Here is a 19,507-nt window from a genome sequence, read left to right as displayed (position 1 = left end):
CATAAAATATACCTTAGCAAATTTATAAGAATAGAAATCATACAAAGCATGTTAGCAGATAGACTACAATGGAATTAAATTAGAAATCAGCAATAGAAAGATAGCTGGAAAACTCAAAATATTTGGAGGTTAAAAGACATACTTCAAAATAACACATGGGTCAAAAAAAAAGTATCAAGAGAAGTTAAAAAATACCTTAAGCTAATAAAATCACAACCTATCAAAACTTTTGAAATAGAGCAATAATAGTGCTTATAGGAAAGTGTATAGCACCGAATGTATATATTAGAAAAGAAGAAATATCAATAGCCTAAGCTTCCACTTTAGAAACTAAGGAAGAAGAGCAACTTAAGCCTAATGCAAGCAGAAAAACTAAATAATAAAAATTACCTAGAGATCAAGGAACCCTTCTGCACTGCTGGTGGGAATGCAGACTGGTGAAGCCACTGTGGAGAACAGTATGGAGCTACCTCAAAAAACTAAAAATGGATCTCCCATTTGACCCAGTGATCCCACTACTAGGAATATATCCCAAGAAATCAGAAACGCCAATCAGAAAGGATATATGCACCTCTATGTTCATAGCAGCACAATTCACCATAGCTAAGATTTGGAAACAGCCTAAGTGCCCATCAGCAGATGAGTGGATTAGAAAACTGTGGTACATATACACAATGGAATACTATGCTGTGGTAAAAACAAAAGGAACTCTTGCCTTTTGCAACAGCATGGATGGAACTGGAGAGCATTATGCTAAGTGAAATAAGCCAGTCAGAGAAAGATAAATACCACATGATCTCACTCATTTGTGGATTATAGAGAACAACATAGACTGATGAAAAGGGACAGATCCAAAGACTGAGGAACAGCGATCAGGCTATCAATCCCCAGAAGGAAAGTAGGGGAGGGCGGGGTAAGGGGAAGAGATCAACCGAAGGACTTGTATACATGTATATAAGCCAAACCAATGGACATGGACAACAGGGGGATAGGAGCATGAGTGTGTGGGGCGGGGTGGGGGGGAGGTTGGGGGTTAATGGGGGGATGAGGACACATTTGTAATACCTTAACTAATAATAATAAAAAAAATTACCTAGAAATCAATAAAACTGAAAAGAGGAAAACAATAAATAAAATGAATAAAACCAAAAGCTGGTAACTCTCTAGCCAAGTTAACCAAAAAGGGAGGTATAGAAAAGAGACAAATTAATAAAGTGTATCACTACTGATCCCACAGACCTTAAAAGGATAATAAAGGACTATAAGCAACTCTATGGCTAAAATTTGACAACTTAAATGAAATGGACCAATTCTTTAAAAGACACAAACTACCAAAATCATAAAAGCGGACACTGACTCCCAGGGCCTCTGCCCACCAGCTTCAGCACACCAAAGCCAGACCTCTAAGTACTCATCTCTTTGGGAGTCTATACAAGCACCTCAAAGCCCTAAGTCTCTCACCACATGGATCAATCCAGACCTCTTCTGACTCCTTCCAGAATTCTATCAGAATCTTCTCAGCCAAAATAAAATACAACTCCCTCACAAATCCAACACATCTTGGTAACAACTAAAATCTGAAAAGAATCAACTGGGGATACTGGAAATAATTTTCTTGGAAATCTTGTAGATATCTAAACCCATCACCGTGTGTCATGTCCCTGGTACCCTCTTTTACCATCCATCTACCCACTATTCATCCTTTTCCTGTCTTTATCCCCTTTCTACCTTGTGCTTCCTCTTCCCAATTTGCCCTACCAGTGCTCCTCTTCTTCCCAAATATTTCTGCCATGACTTTTGGAAATCAGATTTCAAGTTTAATAAATCCTGCTATATTTTCAAATTCTTCAACACTAATTTCCTCCATTTTCTATATCTTAACATCTCTTTCTCCCCTGCAATTCCCTTCTCTTTGTAAACCTCAAGACATTTAGTAATTATATAAAATTACTTCATATAGTATATTGTTTTCATCTATTTCACTTATCACCATATCTAAGAAGCATGATGAGTCAGTAAGTCAAATGGATACCATTTGCAAAGGAATAACTGGTAGGAGTCTTGAAGAAACAAACACTGGTGGGAACACAACAGTCTTAGAAGGTATTTCATAGATTTATTTCTAAATTTTATAAGGCACCATACACATACAATTTAACCTTCCCTAAAATGAAAAGTTCCCTATTCTCAAAATGCAGGTGATTTTTCTCCCTGATTTGTATGACAAATAATGTACTTTAGTTTTTAATTATATATAGAAATAAATCATATAGATATACAATAGTCATAACAACATATACTTTGAAATAACTACAGTCTGTAAGAAGAAATAGCAAAGCAAGAGAGGTCTGCAAATATAATTAGATATAAGTTGGCAAAAATCCAACTAAAAATTTCGTAATAAAAGATAGCAGAGGGGCTCAGGGAATCCCACTTTCAGATGTGATCTCTCCTCAGTTGTCATACCAACACCAAATCCTTTTGTTGGTGGTTAACAGGCTGGCTCATCTGTGTGGGGCACTGGCACACAATAGTAGTTATGTTCTAACTCACAAATGACTATACTTCATTGAGCTTATGCTCAGTAGGGCAGTGTTTGCTAACCACTTAGATTCCAGGATGGAAAGAGCTACAAAAATGAAACATGCAGTTCTTCTCTGAGGTTTGTTATTAGCCTCTGTTAGCCACAGGTTACAAGGCACTAAACACTATGCACTGTGTGTTTGCTTGTAACCACTATGAAAAATAGTCTATAACATCTTTCTGAAGACTCCTAGAAAAATTTAAGGCAATTCTAAACCTGGGAATTTAACTGGGATATGCTTCAATTCTTAGAACAGTTCTTGTCAAAATATCCCACTAATTCTTTCTTGGGTGTCAATTCAATTTTGTTTCACACAATACTATTCAACAGACTATTTAATACTCAAGTTTAATGCTACTGGGGGGGAGGGGAGTGAAGGGGATAAAATAATCAGTTTTATTTGAAACTAAATCAATTTCCAAACAACAAATAAGCTTCTTCATGGATGTTTTAAAAAGCTTTTAAAAAAAGATTCACTAACTTAATAGCTTTGATGGTTTTAAGATAATTATTTTTATACCCAATATATAAACTAGAGAATCTAAAATAAAATCCTAATAATACATTAAATTGATGTCCTCAAAACAGTTCATCAAAACATTATTTATGAAGAGTTCTATCCTGTAACGTGTGTGCTAAAATATAAAGTATTCATGAGATAGGTAACAGATAGCATCAACAACTCTAGAAAAAATATTGATCCACTTTGAAGAATAATTATATGATATAATATAAAGTTAAGTATATTTAAATGCTACTAGAATTATTTGAAAGTATTGTTCTTGAAAAGTAACATTTCCCCTAATTTATGGTAGTGAATTGTAGTTAGAGCTTCTCTGACCTGGATAAAAAATTTACACATATTTTAACAAGAAACTACTAGTAAATGCACTTTATATATTTTACATAGCATTTAATTTAAAATCTCTGGAAAGAAGAGAAAATTTATTATATTATCATTAATTTATGACAATTCATTTTATCATCTCAGAATTACTAGTTTCCTGAGACACTTTCATGCAAATGTTAATGGACCTCTCAGAAGTACTATATTATATTGTTGTTTAATAAAACATGGTATATGCTTACAACATTCACAGAAATTGTAAAATATAAATAAGACACCATCAAAGAGAAAAAAGACCACCTTCAAAATAGAAATCTTACATAACAAGTTCTAAAAAATATATAGCATTCTCTTCCTCCCAAGATATGAGATGAATTAGAAGAGAATAGAAAAATTTTACTAACCTCAAGTACTCTCAAAAAAGGTGGAAATTTCTGAAATTTCTACAAATTTGCCCATGATGCCTACTAATTATGCGCAGGTATGTAATAGTATAAAACATACACTGTACAAAAGATGATGTGAGGGGATGTCATACATTATGAATGTACAAAATGCCACTAATTATATACTTTAAAATGATTCATTCTATATTACGTGAATTTCACAATATTAATTTTTTTAAATATATTTTTTATTGATTTTTTACAGAGAAGAAGGGAGAGAGATAGAGAGTTAGAAATATCGATCAGCTGCCTCTTGCACACCCCCTACTGGGGATTTGCCCACAACCAAGATACATGCCCTTGACCAGAATCAAACCCGGGACCCTTGAATCCGCAGGCCGACGCTCTATCCACTGAGCCAAACCGGTTAGGGCTAATTTTTATATAATACCATAATTTTATAACATTAACAAACTTTAAATAATTTAAGTATATCAAATAATAATTTTTAATGACTTTACATATGGTAAAATTAAAATATTCCAATACATGAGTGTAATATTTCCCTAAGTTTTAAATTAATTAATTAAATTTTATATTATTTTCGCTGAGATGCATAAAATCTTCCTGTTCTCCACTAACTCTAGCTACATCTATAAAACATAAAGATTTTATTTGACACTCAGAATCAAATATCATAAGAAGCTTGACTAATCTAATTTTCTTTTTTTCTTTTTAATCCAATATGTGTCCTTGCAGATAGATCTTAATGGAGCAAAGTGGATAGAGATTTTTATTTTCAAATCCCATTTTACCAACTATGTGAAACAAGGACTGCTGATTTCCACAAATCTCTGTTCAGCAATTTTTCTTTAGCTTAATATCCACTTTAAACATAATCAGTTTAAAACAAAAAATTAAACAACAATAAAGACAGAAACCAAAACCTGAGATGTACCTTTTAAGGAAACAAAAAAACATGCATAAAGTACCAAGTCATATGGTCACAAGAGAAAATGTTAAGTGAGCAGGAAGGCTTTTCAGGAGACAAAGAACAATCTATCTATATATATAAAACCCTAAGCGACCGTTCAACCAGTCATAATGATGTGCACTGACCACCAGGGGGCAGACGCTCAATGCAGGAGCTGCCCCCTGGTGGTCAGTGCACTCCCACAGATGGGCGCCAGATGCCGGGCTCACAGTTGGCTAGCGCTGCTGCAGTGGTGCGGACCTCTCCCATGGACACTACCCCTGCATGCCCTTCCCCTGTCTGGACCAGGACTGGGATTGGGACCAGCATCAGGACTGACTGGGTGCAAGGCCGCGGCCGCTTCTCGGTCATGGGCACACCAGTATCTCCCTAGGACGGGCATGCAGAGACCACAGCGAAGCAGCAGCAAGCCTACTCAGCGGCAGCGGCGGCGGCAGGCAGCAGACACAGCAGGGTCAGGATGAGCAATAGCAGCGCAGTGCCCAGCCTGGGTTTGGGCTCCTCCCCAGTCGCCTGCCACTTCGCACACTATTTCATCCCTCAGGGGATGTTGGACTGCCAGTTTCGGCCTGATCCCCACAGGAGGGACCCCACCGGTGCACAAATCCATGCACCTGGCCTCTAGTGTAGAAGAAAAGGCAAAGAAGAAAGAGTTCTAAGAACCCAATCAATGTATCAATCATATAAAAAGCAAAAGTAGGGCCTTTATACATGATCAGACCCATATGAGCCTCATTTATGTCAAAAATAATTCAGAGAATCTCTTTTTCATCAAAAATTAAAGTAATGGTATTTAATAATCATCAAACTTCATGAAGAAGAGTGCTTAACATTATCTGTCTTCATATTCTAGATTCATTTCTTATAGGCAACATAGTTCTACATAACCAAGCTCTTATTATCCCACTAAAAACATCAAACTCCTCCCAGTGCCCAAGATGATGTGAAGGAGACACATTAATTAAAAGTGGAAGAAAAAGCAAAAATTAATAGCATGTCCATAATTAACTTTTTAAAGTATACTACTACCATGCACATTCCCTATTTGTACAATATTTTAATTTAAAAACATGTCTATATAAGCTCATGTTGCCAAATAATTTTTGTTATATAATATACACATTTTCTTCTGAAAAGACATCATTATCATGTTAAAATATTGTATGTGCTTCATATATATAATTAGTCATACTTAGTTTTCTGATATAATATAGTGATATATCTATTAAATCTGTAGAACTATAAATATTTAGCAGACTAGTTCATATAACAAAAATATAGACATACAAATATGCTTTTTGTCCTCATAATTTAAATGAAATGAAATTTTCCTTTTCTATATTTTTCATTCATTCAGCTTATATATTTTGAAAGTTTTCACTATTCTGAAGTCAGCTAATAAATATCACGGTAACAATTATCACTACATTTATTCAACTGCTGATAATAATATCATGTAATATAAGTAGCATATGAAAGCTATTAGAGTCACAGCAGTTCCTTGATCCAAATTATTCCAAACAATTTGGGAAGGATGAAACCAAAGGATTAGCACAAATATAAATTTAGTTTCTCTACATATCAAATAGAAATCATGTCCAAAAAAAGTGTGTGTGTGTGTGTGTGTGTTTGTGTGTGTGTGTCCAGTTAAGTGTGTTTATGAGAAGAGTATTTTCAGCATCAGAATAATCACAGAATTCATGTCGTACCTGGGCTCCATAGATATATTTATCCAACATCTTGCCTCCTATTGTCTGCCCTCCTATATCCCAAACTTGAAGTGTAACATTCAAGTTTCCTAAAATAAGGAAAACAAAAAAGGAAAATAAAAGAATACAAAAAAGTTAAGTAACAATGTAACAATTGAATCCAGTTTCACAGAACATTAAATCACAATCATAAACTCTGAACCTAATTTGCCTTTTATTATACAGACTCATGTAGTCAGATATTCGAAAGTATAAAGTAATGTTATCAAAAGAAATCATAGTGGAAATTTAGGCTTATACTTTTACCCCATTTCCATGGAACCACATTTATAATTACCTTTAAAACAAAAGAAAATAAAGAAAGCATTAATTCATAAATTTCTTAAATCTTTTTTTTAAATATATTTTTCTTGATTTCAGAGAGGGACAGGAAGAGAGAGATAGAAACATCAATGGTGAGAGAGAATCATTGATTGGCTGCCTCATGCACGCCCCACACTGGGGATAGAGCCCAAAACCAGGCATGTGCCCTTGGCCGGAATTGAACCTGGGACCCTTCAGTCCGCAGGCCAACGCTCTACTCACTGAGCCAAACTGGCTAGGGCAAATTTCTTAAATCTTAAAAAATTTTTCTTGAACAGAAAGTAGAACAATATAGTATTTGTACCTGGAACAAGAAAGATACTTTAAAAATAAAAATTGAATTTTATATACTAACCTACCCTATTGCACATAATGAATTTTACTGTTAAGTTCCATACTCTAATGATAATAGACAACAAAATGAATCCATAGGTTCAACTCGAATAAATTTTTTAAATTTGAATGTCAGCTATTATATGCAATAGTAAACATAATAAAAAAAAACACGTTTTCAAATTTAACATAAAATACAAACACAATCGATTACCCTCTTCAGAGGTGAGGTAGGGTACATACCGCACGTATCACTAAATATGATGCATTTATACCCGTTCAAAGCATTTCCATTGAAACAAATTATATGTGCTTCAAAGCCTTCATAAAATCGGCTTTATAATGTTTCTTCCATGCACAAACATTATAAAAATACAAATCAATCTTTAAAATTTTGTAGTTGATTTTGCAAATTATTGATAAGCTACTCTCTCTAATCAATACAATTAATGACTAGAAAAAGACCATGTTCAATATGCTTTGTAGTTTAACATTTCAAACTATTTCTTCTAATAAAATTATGCAGTTTTCTCCAAAGGTAGGCAAAATTTCAGTATCTTCAAAATGAGTTCCCTCACCAATAATGTATCTTCCTGAAAAATCTGCAAATCAGAAAAACTCAAAATAAAAACTTAGAAACTAAAAAAATGGTGTCACCTCAAACACACACAAAAAAGAAAAGGACTATAAATATATGAATTTTTATACCAATGTAAAACATTAAAATCGGAAAATGTTAGTCAAACCATTCAACTTTACAACTGAAAGGAAAGCACAACACTGGACTAACTAGCCAAGTTTTGCCCTTAACTCTGAGTTTTGTTGGGTGTTGGGTATGCATTACAATCTTTCCATTATTTGGGTGTAGGTCTGTTCATCTGCCAACATGCAGAGGATTTACATGAGGAACCTCCATTAGCATTACTGAGAGCTACTGAAGTTTATCACCTGTCATCATTCCCACATACACTCACTTTCGACGTTCACAGAGTAATGACAGAAATCTTTTTAAGCTCTATGAATACGAAAACCAAAATGTCACAGACTAAGATTTGTCCAACAACTTGTAAAAACATAATTTCTTAAAAATCTAAATTTTTCAAAATTCGAAGCTGAACTCATTTCCCTATACTGCTGTCTCAAATTAAGCAGGCAGGGCTAGCCATCATTAGAATTATATCAAATAATTTCAGAAGCCCTTAGGTAAACAGGCAGTATTCCACTCATTTTATTTGGAAAAACTCTTTACAATCAGTATCTAAAAATATTAATATTTTTACAGTAGGGTTTTTGGCAACACTTAATAAAATACATCTACTCCCATTTTTTTCAAGGACAGTAAAACCTATCACTTAACTTCATATGAAGATATAATAAGCCTTTTTCCTTTAAGTTCTGATATTCAGGTCCTGTCTGAATTAAGTGTTGTGAATACTTCAACTATAACTTTAGGAACATGATCTTCATGACATGTTTCAAATTCTGAGGACAATCACCTGAAGACTCTAAATCATTTATTCAACTGTCTCCAAGAGGTTTATACTGTATTTATGTGTTGAGGGTATTTTTTAAATCCATACCTTTCCGAATAAGCACTCTTTTGTGGTTGGCTTGTTTTTTTTAATATACATATTCTAGTGCTTCAGAAATAAAAACTGCTATGCATTACTGATAACCCATTAATATGCAATGCTAGCAAAAGAACAAAGCAAAAAAGAAAATTTCTACTACCATAACCTCAACAAATATTAACTTTTAGTTATTTCATATATCTAGAAATATAATTTTAATTGCCACATTTGAATTTGAGATTAACACATAAAAATAAAAATGAAATCACATAAAAATGGAATTCAAATCAACATCACTTTAGTTTCTGCACACACAGACATGAAGTCTCCCAGTATATTTTCAAAATAGCATACTTATGAAGCTATATAAATAACTAATATTTAAATAATATTGCAAAATTTTTAAAAATCAAGAATCTATCTAATATAATTTCCTAATAAAAAAAAACATTAAGAAAATTGCCAGCAATCTAATCCCAAATGCAAAATTGTACAGAATTCCTGCTCCTTTGTAAGAAAAGACATGTAACTAGAGAAAAAAAATAAATAAATGAGGTGACAAAATACAGGTAAGTTTCTTTTGGTATGAATCAAAGCCACAAAGAGGATTCAACAGTGACCTTATAAAAGTACACTTGGTGCCTTGGTTAACCTTACTTAAAGTGCTGCATAGTCAAGATGGAACTAAAAACACAAGTCTGCCCACTTCTTGTACTAAAGACTTAGAAATCCTTTTCACAGTAGAACGCTGTTTACTGGACTGTACCCACAAGCTTCCTGAAAGTATTTTGACTAAGGCTCTTAAGAAGCTCTATCAGCAGAATCTCTGACTAACAGATAGACTATTTTAAGCAGTAAAATCTGCACAGTGGTTGCATCCAGACTATACAGCATACCAGATCATGAAATACACTAAAATGGATGAGTATTTGCAAAGTAATGACTTTGAAAACGTGCATGAAGAGAATGTGAATAGCTGGACAGGCGGTATTACACCGCTAACAATCTGAATGGACATAAGAGTTACTGGAATACTAATAAATACTAGATTTGATTACTATGCTTCTTTACTATAAATTTCTTTACTATAAATCCCATAATGCTACCTGCAATGTTTTAGCAAAGCATACAAATATTGATCATACTATATTTAACAGTTACAATGAATTAAAATTAAGGTAATGTATATTAAGGATATACTATGACTTTGTAATTTACTCACCTTAATAGGTAAATTATTTCTTAATTTACCTATTAATTATATAAAATCAAGATACATTAAAACTATTTTTTCCTACTGAAATTTCTACCATAATGTCTACTTAATAGACATAAATCCAATTGCCTTTTCAAAAAAAAGGAAATTTCTGGAACTCTGCCCATCAAAATAAAACTGAATCAGGAAAATTAAAATATACATTCATTGAATATACATTTCCCAACATCATTTTTTAACCTAAGTACTTTCTAACTCTAAAATATTAAACTATAAATTTGAATTTCAAAAATACCAAATATTTTTTGCAAAGTAATCAAAATTTAAAAATTGGTTAGTATTGTGCAACAAGATCAGAAATCATCACATCTATCAAATATATAAAATGTCCAAAATTAGTCTTAAAATGTTTTTAATGTTTGAGTAGGTACTTGCTCCTTTATTTAAACCTCTGAACTAAAAAATCAGAAAAATTAAACAATATTAATGATACAGAAAGATGGTGTTTTTGCTAATTAGCATCAAAAGGACATAGTCAATAACTAAGTACATTCTGGGATTCCCTGTGTATGACTGGCACTTCTGAAAAAATGCTCTAAAAGTATGTTTTCAGCATGTATATTATGTGATAATGCATGTATTCTGCTAGTGACTGCTGTAAATATTATGAATGTAGCAGTAAACTACCCATAAGAGTGAGAACGATGAAAATAAAATGAGATTCTTGGTTTTGAATACATTAAAAGAAAATACAAGTGAAACTAAATATGCATATGTTTCTCATTTAAACCTCTTGTTGAAAAATAACTCCATAATAGAATATTAGAATTCTTTTCTCATACTATGTCTTCTAATTTCTTTTTCTAAATACAGACCACCACAAAATATAAGAGCCTATTACTAGTAAGATTTGCAGAATACCTTAAATTACCAAGAGTTTTCATTAGCTGTTCCAGAACTCTCATGGAGAGCTGAGAGATGGGGTGCTTGAGAGGTTAAAATATTTTCATAATATTAGATTTTACTAAACCCTTTCCACTATCACTCATATCCCAGCATAGGATTCTGACACTACACTTGCAACTGTTTTTATTCAAATGGGTTTCCTCAGAGAGGAGAGGGATACACTAGTTTATAAGGCTAATCAAGATAAACTGCTTTTAATAAAATACTTTAAACATATAATTTAACCATCACAGTGAATGGACAGAAAATTTTAAAGCCCCAATTGTTCAGTAACTAACTTAAAACAGAAACCACTCTTTTTTTGTTATTATTTCCCTGTATTTCCCACAAAATGTGCTGCAACTGGCATCTAAATAGTTTCTTTGCATGGTGAACTGAAACATCTTGAATGCTCAAACTGTATTTTTATGAGTGCCTAGGGACCCTAAATTTTAGTGGTCTATTAAATGCCAGCAATTTCATGCTGCCTTGCATAAAACAGCATTCACATATTAGAGCACAGAAGTTCCATAGCTACATTATACTTCTGGTCCAACTTTCTCTCAAACAAAAAACTGAAGCAGAGGCTAATCAAAATAATATTTTAAAAAAATAATCCTTTCCAGTCTTTTCCATTTACTTTATACGGTATCTGTTGATAATAGTATAGCGTTTGATATTTTTTAAAATGTTTTAGAATTTTATAAGCAACTATTGTTTATCCTCGAAAAATCTGTAGTAGTCAAAAATAGTAGGAGAGTAGAGAAGTATTCATATATAAACTTTATTCTCACACCATGGACAATGTCTTCATGGTAGATGCTGATGAAAATTAATCTCCCTAAATAAACAGACTGATTACTCATATTTTCATGTAGAAGCAGCCCCAAAATTTATTTTACACATTTCTGCCTATGTCTCTTATTATAAAATATGCACAATTTTCTATATTAAACTTTTAGTCTCTTACCTGGCAATGTTATCCTTCTCAAAAAGAAATCCAGTCCTATAGTTTGTTTGTATTGTTTCCCAAAAGTTTCTTGAGCAAAACACGTAGCTAAGGAGGTCTAAAAAATTAATGCACATAATATCAAAATTAATGTCTTTGTTTTAGAAATTTAACATCACATCACTACTAAATCTTATTAAGTAATATTAATATTCATACTCCCATTAATCCAACAACTTTAAGCTGTTCTAATCAGTTTCGAGAGGAAGAGGAACTTAACACGCCACCAGGTAAACTTCACTTGCCAATAGCTATCAGTGGAGACAACAAAATGCTAGATCTCTTTAAATCTGCAATGTCAAGCTCCTTTTCCTAGCTGGAAATTAGAATTTGAAATGTATCAACAGAGAAAACTAAAGCATCATGATAAAAGATCTGAATCTTATTTATCCATATATATCAGTTCAATTCAAATTTCAGAAAACTCTTAAGTTTCATTTTTGAGGTTAAATAATTTGAGCAGTTTGTGACCTCAGCCAATAATAAAAAATTATTAAGGAGGGAAAAGACTGTTTATATAATTTCTTTTCTTCTACCCCTCCCCACAAGAAAAGTATCATTAAATATCTAATTTGTCTCTATATTAAAGCTGTTAAATAAAAATAATTCTATAGAATAACTCTGATAATATATAGTCCTTAATGAAAAAGTTGATAGTTTTAAATTAATATTAAGCAGGTAAAAATAAATGTTTTCCACCCATGAACCTTAAAAGTCATAAGAATATTATAACCAGAACAAATATATACAGTATCTACATTATTTTAAAAGCTCAAAAGTTGTATTCAAAATTCTAAGGTTTTACCAGTTCTTACCAAAGCAAAAGAATAATCAATCATTCTGGTAACAAATAAAATAAGCTTACAAGCTTCTTAAACATCTTAAATGCACTATTTATTTGTAAACTTTCCCAAATAGAAGAGAAAGACAGTTTCATTAAGATTTTATGCACTTCAAGACTCCCAAAGTTAAGGAAAAATGGCACTTTGGTTTGAAAAGTTAAAACTAGATGTCAACTCCTAAATATTTAAAATTAAGATAAAATTTCCTAGATAGCATTATAATTATGACATAAGAATAGCAGTGCAAAAGAAATTCTAATCAATTTCAATTCCTTTAAACAAAACAACCTAAAACTCCTTTTGACACAAGAAACATATTTCTCACAGAAATGGCAACTTGCATGCCTAGCTCCAATTCCTTTATAATAGTTAAATACTCAGCATTCATAATAAATTTCGAAGACACTTGGTCAAATATTTACTGAGCACTACGAGAAAGATGTTCTGCTAGATAATGAGAAATAAACTCACTACACCAAAATGAAAATTTATTTGGCTTCCCTGAAGCATATAACAATACCATAAAAACTGAGAAATCAGAATTAAAAAGGTAAAGTACTCCTTTTTAGACCTTTTTTCAAAACTTTAGACTTATTTATGCCATTGAACTTAATTCAGAACACAACTCATCTGTGAAGAAGCTCAGAGTTCTAGAGAAAAAGATAGAACTATCATCACTACTGCTACAGATATTTCAAAATGTTTAATACATGGATGGCTGAAATATTTTAAGTCAGAAAGGAACTCAGAGCATATGTAACATCAGCATAATGTCTTTTAAGGTAATTTTTCACTTTAAGATTCTCAAAGTTCAATGTTTTAATACCAATGAATATTCAGAACAATTCTAAGGTTCTTTTCTTGGAAACTTCTACCCACACTTTTGAGGCAAAATTAGGGTTTCAAGTGAAATGAAGTATAATCTATCAAAGTACCGGTCATTGGGCACACAAAATATTAGAATGGATTCTTGTTTCATCTCCGGACACCTTATTATAATTACTATAAAATTAAACAGGATCAACCAAATCAATGGGAGGCACTTCCTCCTCAATTATGTAGTCTTTCTACTATTTTTCAGATCCAATAATTTCTCACACATCATTGTATAAATATGGGTCTTAAATAAGTATAAAGTGAGCAACCATCTACCATATCTGAAATATTTCATCTCATTCTGTGGGGATTTTGTTTGTGTTATGGTTTGGTGAACATTTTGCCAACAATTTTTAACCACACTACACTTATTAATACTGAAAAGACACCATAAAGAATGTTTTGCCTTAAAAAAATCTTTAAAAATATGCAATGAAATCAAAAGTGAGAATCCAAACAGGAAAGAGGTAGAAACGTGTGTTACTAGGGGGAGGAGCTAAATTTCTCTTGGAGAGACGGTTGGTGGTGATCTCAATCTATTCTCTCAGTATGTATCAAAATGCTCTGAGTTAGAACTAGCAGATACACTCATGCTAGAAAAAATGGCCAGGAGTTAAAGCAGGATACAAATTAGAATGAAAGAGAGGCTGAGTTCATAAAAGAAAAGGAAGTAAAATGGCAATGTTGGTAGCTGCCAATAATTTGAGAACTGAATAGGGTATGGAGAAAAAAACTTGATACATGAATAATGATAAAAGGTCAGGTTTCTGATGCTTGTATCTGAAAACTTTGGACCAAAAAACTCTTACAGTTTAAAAATAGATGATTCAAGATGTTGAAAACTAAGTCAAAACACCATAATGAATATCACTGTTATCCTTTGAAGCAGAATGATAGTCCTTCCACAATACAGAAGGGAGAAAATATGCTTTGTCCTACACAAAATTTTAGACAGCGATGAAAAACCATAATTATTCACACTAAATTAACAAGAGGAACACATGTATAACAGGCTAAATGAAAAGCCTAAATACAGAATTATGAACAAATTTCAACTGGATAATACACTTATGATAATAAATACTGGGAGAAATAAATAAAAGTTTAAAGAATTATGATAGAATGTAGGATAATGGGCAATTTTTTGTCTTTACAAGTGTATTAGTGTTATAGATTGTCATTACAATTTTAAGCAGGAAATAAATTATTTGACTGTAAAAAATGTAAAATGAAAAATTACAAGGCTTTCGAAAGAAAATATGAAGAATGAGAAAACTAAAATGTAACCTAGATTTTTATTGAATAACGGTGTTAGAAACAATGCTAAGTGGTTTCAATTCATACATTCAAAAAGTTGTTTGAAGTGTACAAAAACTCCTATAATTAATACTTTATAACGAAAAGTGATCCCAAGTTCTTCTCTTCCCCAAAATGCTTAAGGCAACAGCATATTTAGTGGGTTTTCCTCGGCAGTAAAAATCAGTAACAAAATACAGAAGGCAAGAAAGAAATGAACAGAATTCTCCAAATTCTGCACATGAATGACACGTTTCCCAAGGGCCCTGGGAACCCAAAGCACAGAACCAAAGACGCGGACACCAGGGTCCAAACCATGCCGGGAGCACGGAACAGTGAGGGCGAACATGGGAAGCTGGTGCTGATAACCTGAAGGCTCTGGCTGGGGGGCGGGAGGGCAGAAGAAAGGAGACAAACTCCAGCGGTATTCCCAGCAACAGTGTCGGCGCCTCGGGCAGAAGCGACAGGTGCGATGGCACCCGGCAGGGGGGGGTGAGGGGGGCGGGCGGTCACAGACCCCTTGCAGATCCCAAGGACCGAGCTCTCCGAAGAGCAAACACCGGGCGATGTTTGTTCCATTTCAGCAGCTCCACAGCGTTGGGTTGCAAACCCCCGGCCTGGCCTCGGGCGGGCGGGCGGGCGTCTGTCTGGGGACCCGCCGCCGCCGAATATTCCCACGCCCTGGCTCCCATTCATTCCACCCAGCCTCGCGGAAGGCTCGACTTCCGGGCAAGGACCCCCTGGGCCACGCTAACAGCTCTCCCCCCAGCATCCAGCCCCTCATAGGAAGGAGCTCAGCAGGGATTTGGGGGATGAATGCTTGAGCTGACAGGTGCTGCCCCGGAAAGAGAGGAGCGGGCATGATGCTGGGAAACAGCAACTAACGCTGATGGGGTGCACGCTGCGTGCTGGGAGCTAGTTGTGGCTTCTCACGTGGAGTGTGCACTTGCACGCTTGGGGCTGGGAGGCGACCCCTGTGCATCCACCCCACGCCCCGCCCCGCCGCGCGCGCCCCCCTCACAGAGGAAGCACGACCAGGTGAGCAATGTGCCCTCCGAGGACCGGACCAGTAAGTGATTCTGGGGGGTCGTATTCCAGAGCCACGCTCGTGGGAGCCCCCAGGGAAGTAAGTGGAGGCATCGGGCACGGGAAGGGGGAGGGGGAGCGAAGTGTGGCCTGAACGAAGGAACGAGATGCGCGGCTCCGGCCAGATCCCTGCCCATCACCAGACGGAGGCTGGACGGCTTCCTGGGAGGCGAGGCCGGCGGAGTCTGGAAGGACAAGCAGGAGTTCGCGCTGCATCGGGAGCTGAGAGGTGACTTTTTAAAATAGGTATCATTTCAGGGGAGGGTGGAACGCTCTCGCCAGCCATTAGCAAGCGCCGGCGTCGCGCCCGGCCCCAGGCCACGACCTGGCGGGCCCGGGCCCGAGGCCCCAGGGCGGCGGGAAGGAGGCTGCGGGGTCCAGGGCCGCGCCAGGGGCCTGCAGGCGAGGACGGCGAGCCCGCCCCGGACTGACCTTCCCGGAGGTGCCGTCCCCCAGCACGACGATTTTCAGTTGCCGGTCCTGGCTCTCCTCCTCAGAGTCCGACATGCTGTCCCGGGAACCAGGCCTGCCTCCCCCCACCCCCCGAGGCCGAGGGAGGAAGGGCAGGAGGGGGCTCCGGGGGCGGGGAGAGGAGGAAGGACGGCAGCGGGAGCAGAACCCCCCGCCCGGGTGCCTGAGCCACCACCGGAGAAATCCGCGCAAATCACTCGCCGGGCGCCATCTTGCCCGCTCTGCCGCCCCCCTCGGCGCGGCCACGCCCCCTTCGCGTGACGTCGACGCGCCCCCCCAGCGTCAGCGCCGACCTGCGCCTGCCGAGCCCCCCGGCCGAGCCGGCCCATTCGCGGGCCTGGGACGGGCGCGACGTTCGAGGCGAGCAGCCAGACCGCGGCCTTACCCTCGCAGGGACTGTAGGCGATGGGGGGAGTGTATCACTCAAACGAGGCAGGAAAATGGGTACCGAGTAGCTGGCAGATGTTCTAGCAAATTCTCTTGTAGCCATCACCCCCGGAGAAGACCCCCGAGACGAATGGTTTGGCCCGAGGGCGGGGTGACGCCTGGGCTGCGCGCCGCGGTTGCCATGGGAGCCAGGCGGAGGGACGGAGCCTGTGTCGGGGCGCCCCGGACACGGCTTGTCTGGGGGAGCGCGCAGGGGCGAGGCCCTGGAGCTGGAACCCCAGAATCGGATGGTTCATTGATCAGTCCCAAGCCCTAAAGTAGCAGTTGTCAAAGCATGGTCCGGGGAACCCTGGGAGGAGGGGGGGGGGCAGATAAAATCAAAACTATTTTCATAGTAATACACCTTTTTTTTTTTTTTTTTTTTTGCCTTTTTCATGTTCATTCTCTCGCAGGTATACAGAGTTTCCAGAGGATGGATGAGGTGTATGACATCACTCTGGCAGCTAAGGGAGCCTGTGCTTATTATTCTGTTTCAAACATTTCTTAGTGTTAATATCAAGGCCGTAGTGAGAGCTAAACTTAAATAAACAAACGTTCTTTGGGGTTCACAGTAATCCTTAAGAGTGTCAGGGGCCCTGAGCCCAAAATTTGGGGAACTGCTCTCCAGTAGGGTAGGTAAAAGACATCACATATTTTTTTTTATATAAAATGAGATAAAATCGCCCTAACCGGTTTGGCTCAGTGGATAGAGCGTTGGCCTGCGGACTCAAGGGTCCCAGGTTCGATTCCCGTCAAGGGCATGTACCTTGGTTGCGGGCACATACCCAGCAGGGAGTGTGCAGGAGGCAGCTGATCAATGTTCTCTCTCATCGATGTTTCTAACTCTCTATCCCTCTCCCTTCCTCTCTGTAAAAAATCAATAATATATATTTTTTTTTTAATGAGATAAAATCCACAATAATAATTCCGGCCTGCTATGTTTGTCTCATTGTTAATTATTTGACATGTTCACTCCTCATGGGAACCCCAAAAAGAATAGGTAGAATTATCCCATTTTACAGATGAAGAAGCTTAAGTCACAATAAGCTGAGCTCAGAGGCCATGTCCTTCATAGAATGAAATTCGAATGGGAAAGCGAAAGCAGTACAGTGTAAGAAGTGCCCAGCCTGGAGGCAGCCCTGGAATTCTGATCACAGACTGCACTTACTTGAGCCACAGTTTCCTTATTTATAAAATAGAGGTATGGCCCTACCTCCTTCACAGGGTTGAGAATTCAATGTAATAATCAATGTAAAGTCACAGAGCACAACGCCTGGCATATAGTAAGCACTCATTATTAACCAGTGTGATTACCACCCTCATCGTCTGTCCTGAGGTAAAACACCCCTGCTGTCTAGGCTACCTCTTCCTCTGTAGATAGGGCTGGTCCATAATAACAGCTACCTAGTTCATATTTCCAGTCCTCCTCTACTCCCCACCACTACCTTTCTGCATCACTAGGTGTGTTCATGAGAATTAGAAGAAAAAATGCATGTGAAAGGGTCTGCAAAATGCTTGGTAAATGTTAGCTTTGGGAATCTGTATCTAATAAGGATAGATTTAACCCCTTTTTGTCCACAAGGGGAGTTAATGTGGCAGAAACTTGCTTTTCCACTCTTCCTTAATGAAGATGGCTGTGCGGCCCATTACTGACCAATGAGCTGGAAGAGTTTGTCCTTTGGGAGAAACCTGGGAAAGATTTTCCTCTCTGATAGGAAAAGGAAGAAGAAAAGGAGGAGAAAAAGGAGATATGCAGAAGGAAAGATCTCCCCGTCCCTTCCTTTGCTGTCAATATTTGAATGAGGACATAATGTTTGGAACTGCTCAGTCTTAGGCTTCTTATGGGGAATAATAATAAGGCGCTTAATGATGTATTCCATTACTTGAAGACAAAAAAATTCCCAACTGGCAAAACTATTTTGGGCAAAAACTAGATTTAGCTAAAGTCATAGGACTGATTTTCATGTGTAGTTTAATGTGAAGGGAGATCTAGAGGAAAACTTTGCATTTTCCAGTCATTAATTTTCTAAACAACTGCCTTCATCCCTGTGACATGAAATAAAAAGCCAATTGCATCAAGTTAGTGACCACATTTTACATATCTATGGCAAGATTCCAGGGTGAAAATTAGATTTGAAAACTTGGAGCCATATTTGTAAATTAAAAAGAAATAAATATTCCTCTGTATGGAGTACCTTGCTGGCTGGCATTGAAAGCTTCCGGTATGCTGCTTTACCATGCTAAAGAGAAACAGCTGATCCACAGAAAACAAAGGCGTGTCTGTAGATCCTCTGTAAAATGCCCAGGCAGGGCCATAAACTAAGGGAATCTTTTCCCATATTCTTAAAACTAGTAACTTAACAAAATGTTTAGAGAAGAATTCTAGAAACAAGAGATCAGGGTTCTTTAGATATGAAGGAGTGAAAGTAATTACACAAGATAAACTGGCTGCTATCTGTAAAACCAACTTCCCACCTAATTTTAAAATTCCTCTTCTGGCATCCGTATCATATGAAAATCCAATTTTTGTTGGAATACCTCCAGATTCAAGGA

The 19,507-nt window shown here is 36.9% G+C and overlaps 1 protein-coding gene and 1 long non-coding RNA gene across 4 annotated transcripts in view; one reads left to right on the top strand and one right to left on the bottom strand.

Moving 5' to 3' along the window:
• RAB28 (RAB28, member RAS oncogene family) overlaps positions 1–16,774 on the bottom strand; it is a 72,749-nt gene extending 55,975 nt beyond the window's left edge. For 2 of the 3 annotated variants that reach the window (XM_059675631.1, XM_059675641.1), the window contains exons 1-3: positions 16,490–16,774; positions 11,919–12,015; positions 6,521–6,609 (exon numbers count right to left, since the gene is read on the bottom strand). In XM_059675631.1, coding sequence (XP_059531614.1) covers positions 6,521–6,609; positions 11,919–12,015; positions 16,490–16,564 — 261 coding nt within the window. In that variant the 5' untranslated portion in view covers positions 16,565–16,774. The remainder of the gene's footprint in view (positions 1–6,520; positions 6,610–11,918; positions 12,016–16,489) is intronic. The other variant, XM_059675623.1, reaches the window with a different exon arrangement.
• Positions 15,852–17,851, top strand: LOC132221373 (uncharacterized). Its single transcript, XR_009449964.1, has 2 exons — positions 15,852–16,097; positions 16,183–17,851. It is a non-coding gene; the product is annotated as an uncharacterized LOC132221373 (long non-coding RNA).
• Positions 17,852–19,507: the final 1,656 nt, after the last annotated feature.

Source organism: Myotis daubentonii, chromosome 1 (assembly GCF_963259705.1).
Source record: "Myotis daubentonii chromosome 1, mMyoDau2.1, whole genome shotgun sequence".
Classification (NCBI taxonomy): Eukaryota; Metazoa; Chordata; class Mammalia; order Chiroptera; family Vespertilionidae; genus Myotis; species Myotis daubentonii.
This window is presented reverse-complemented; position numbering and strand designations above follow the sequence as displayed.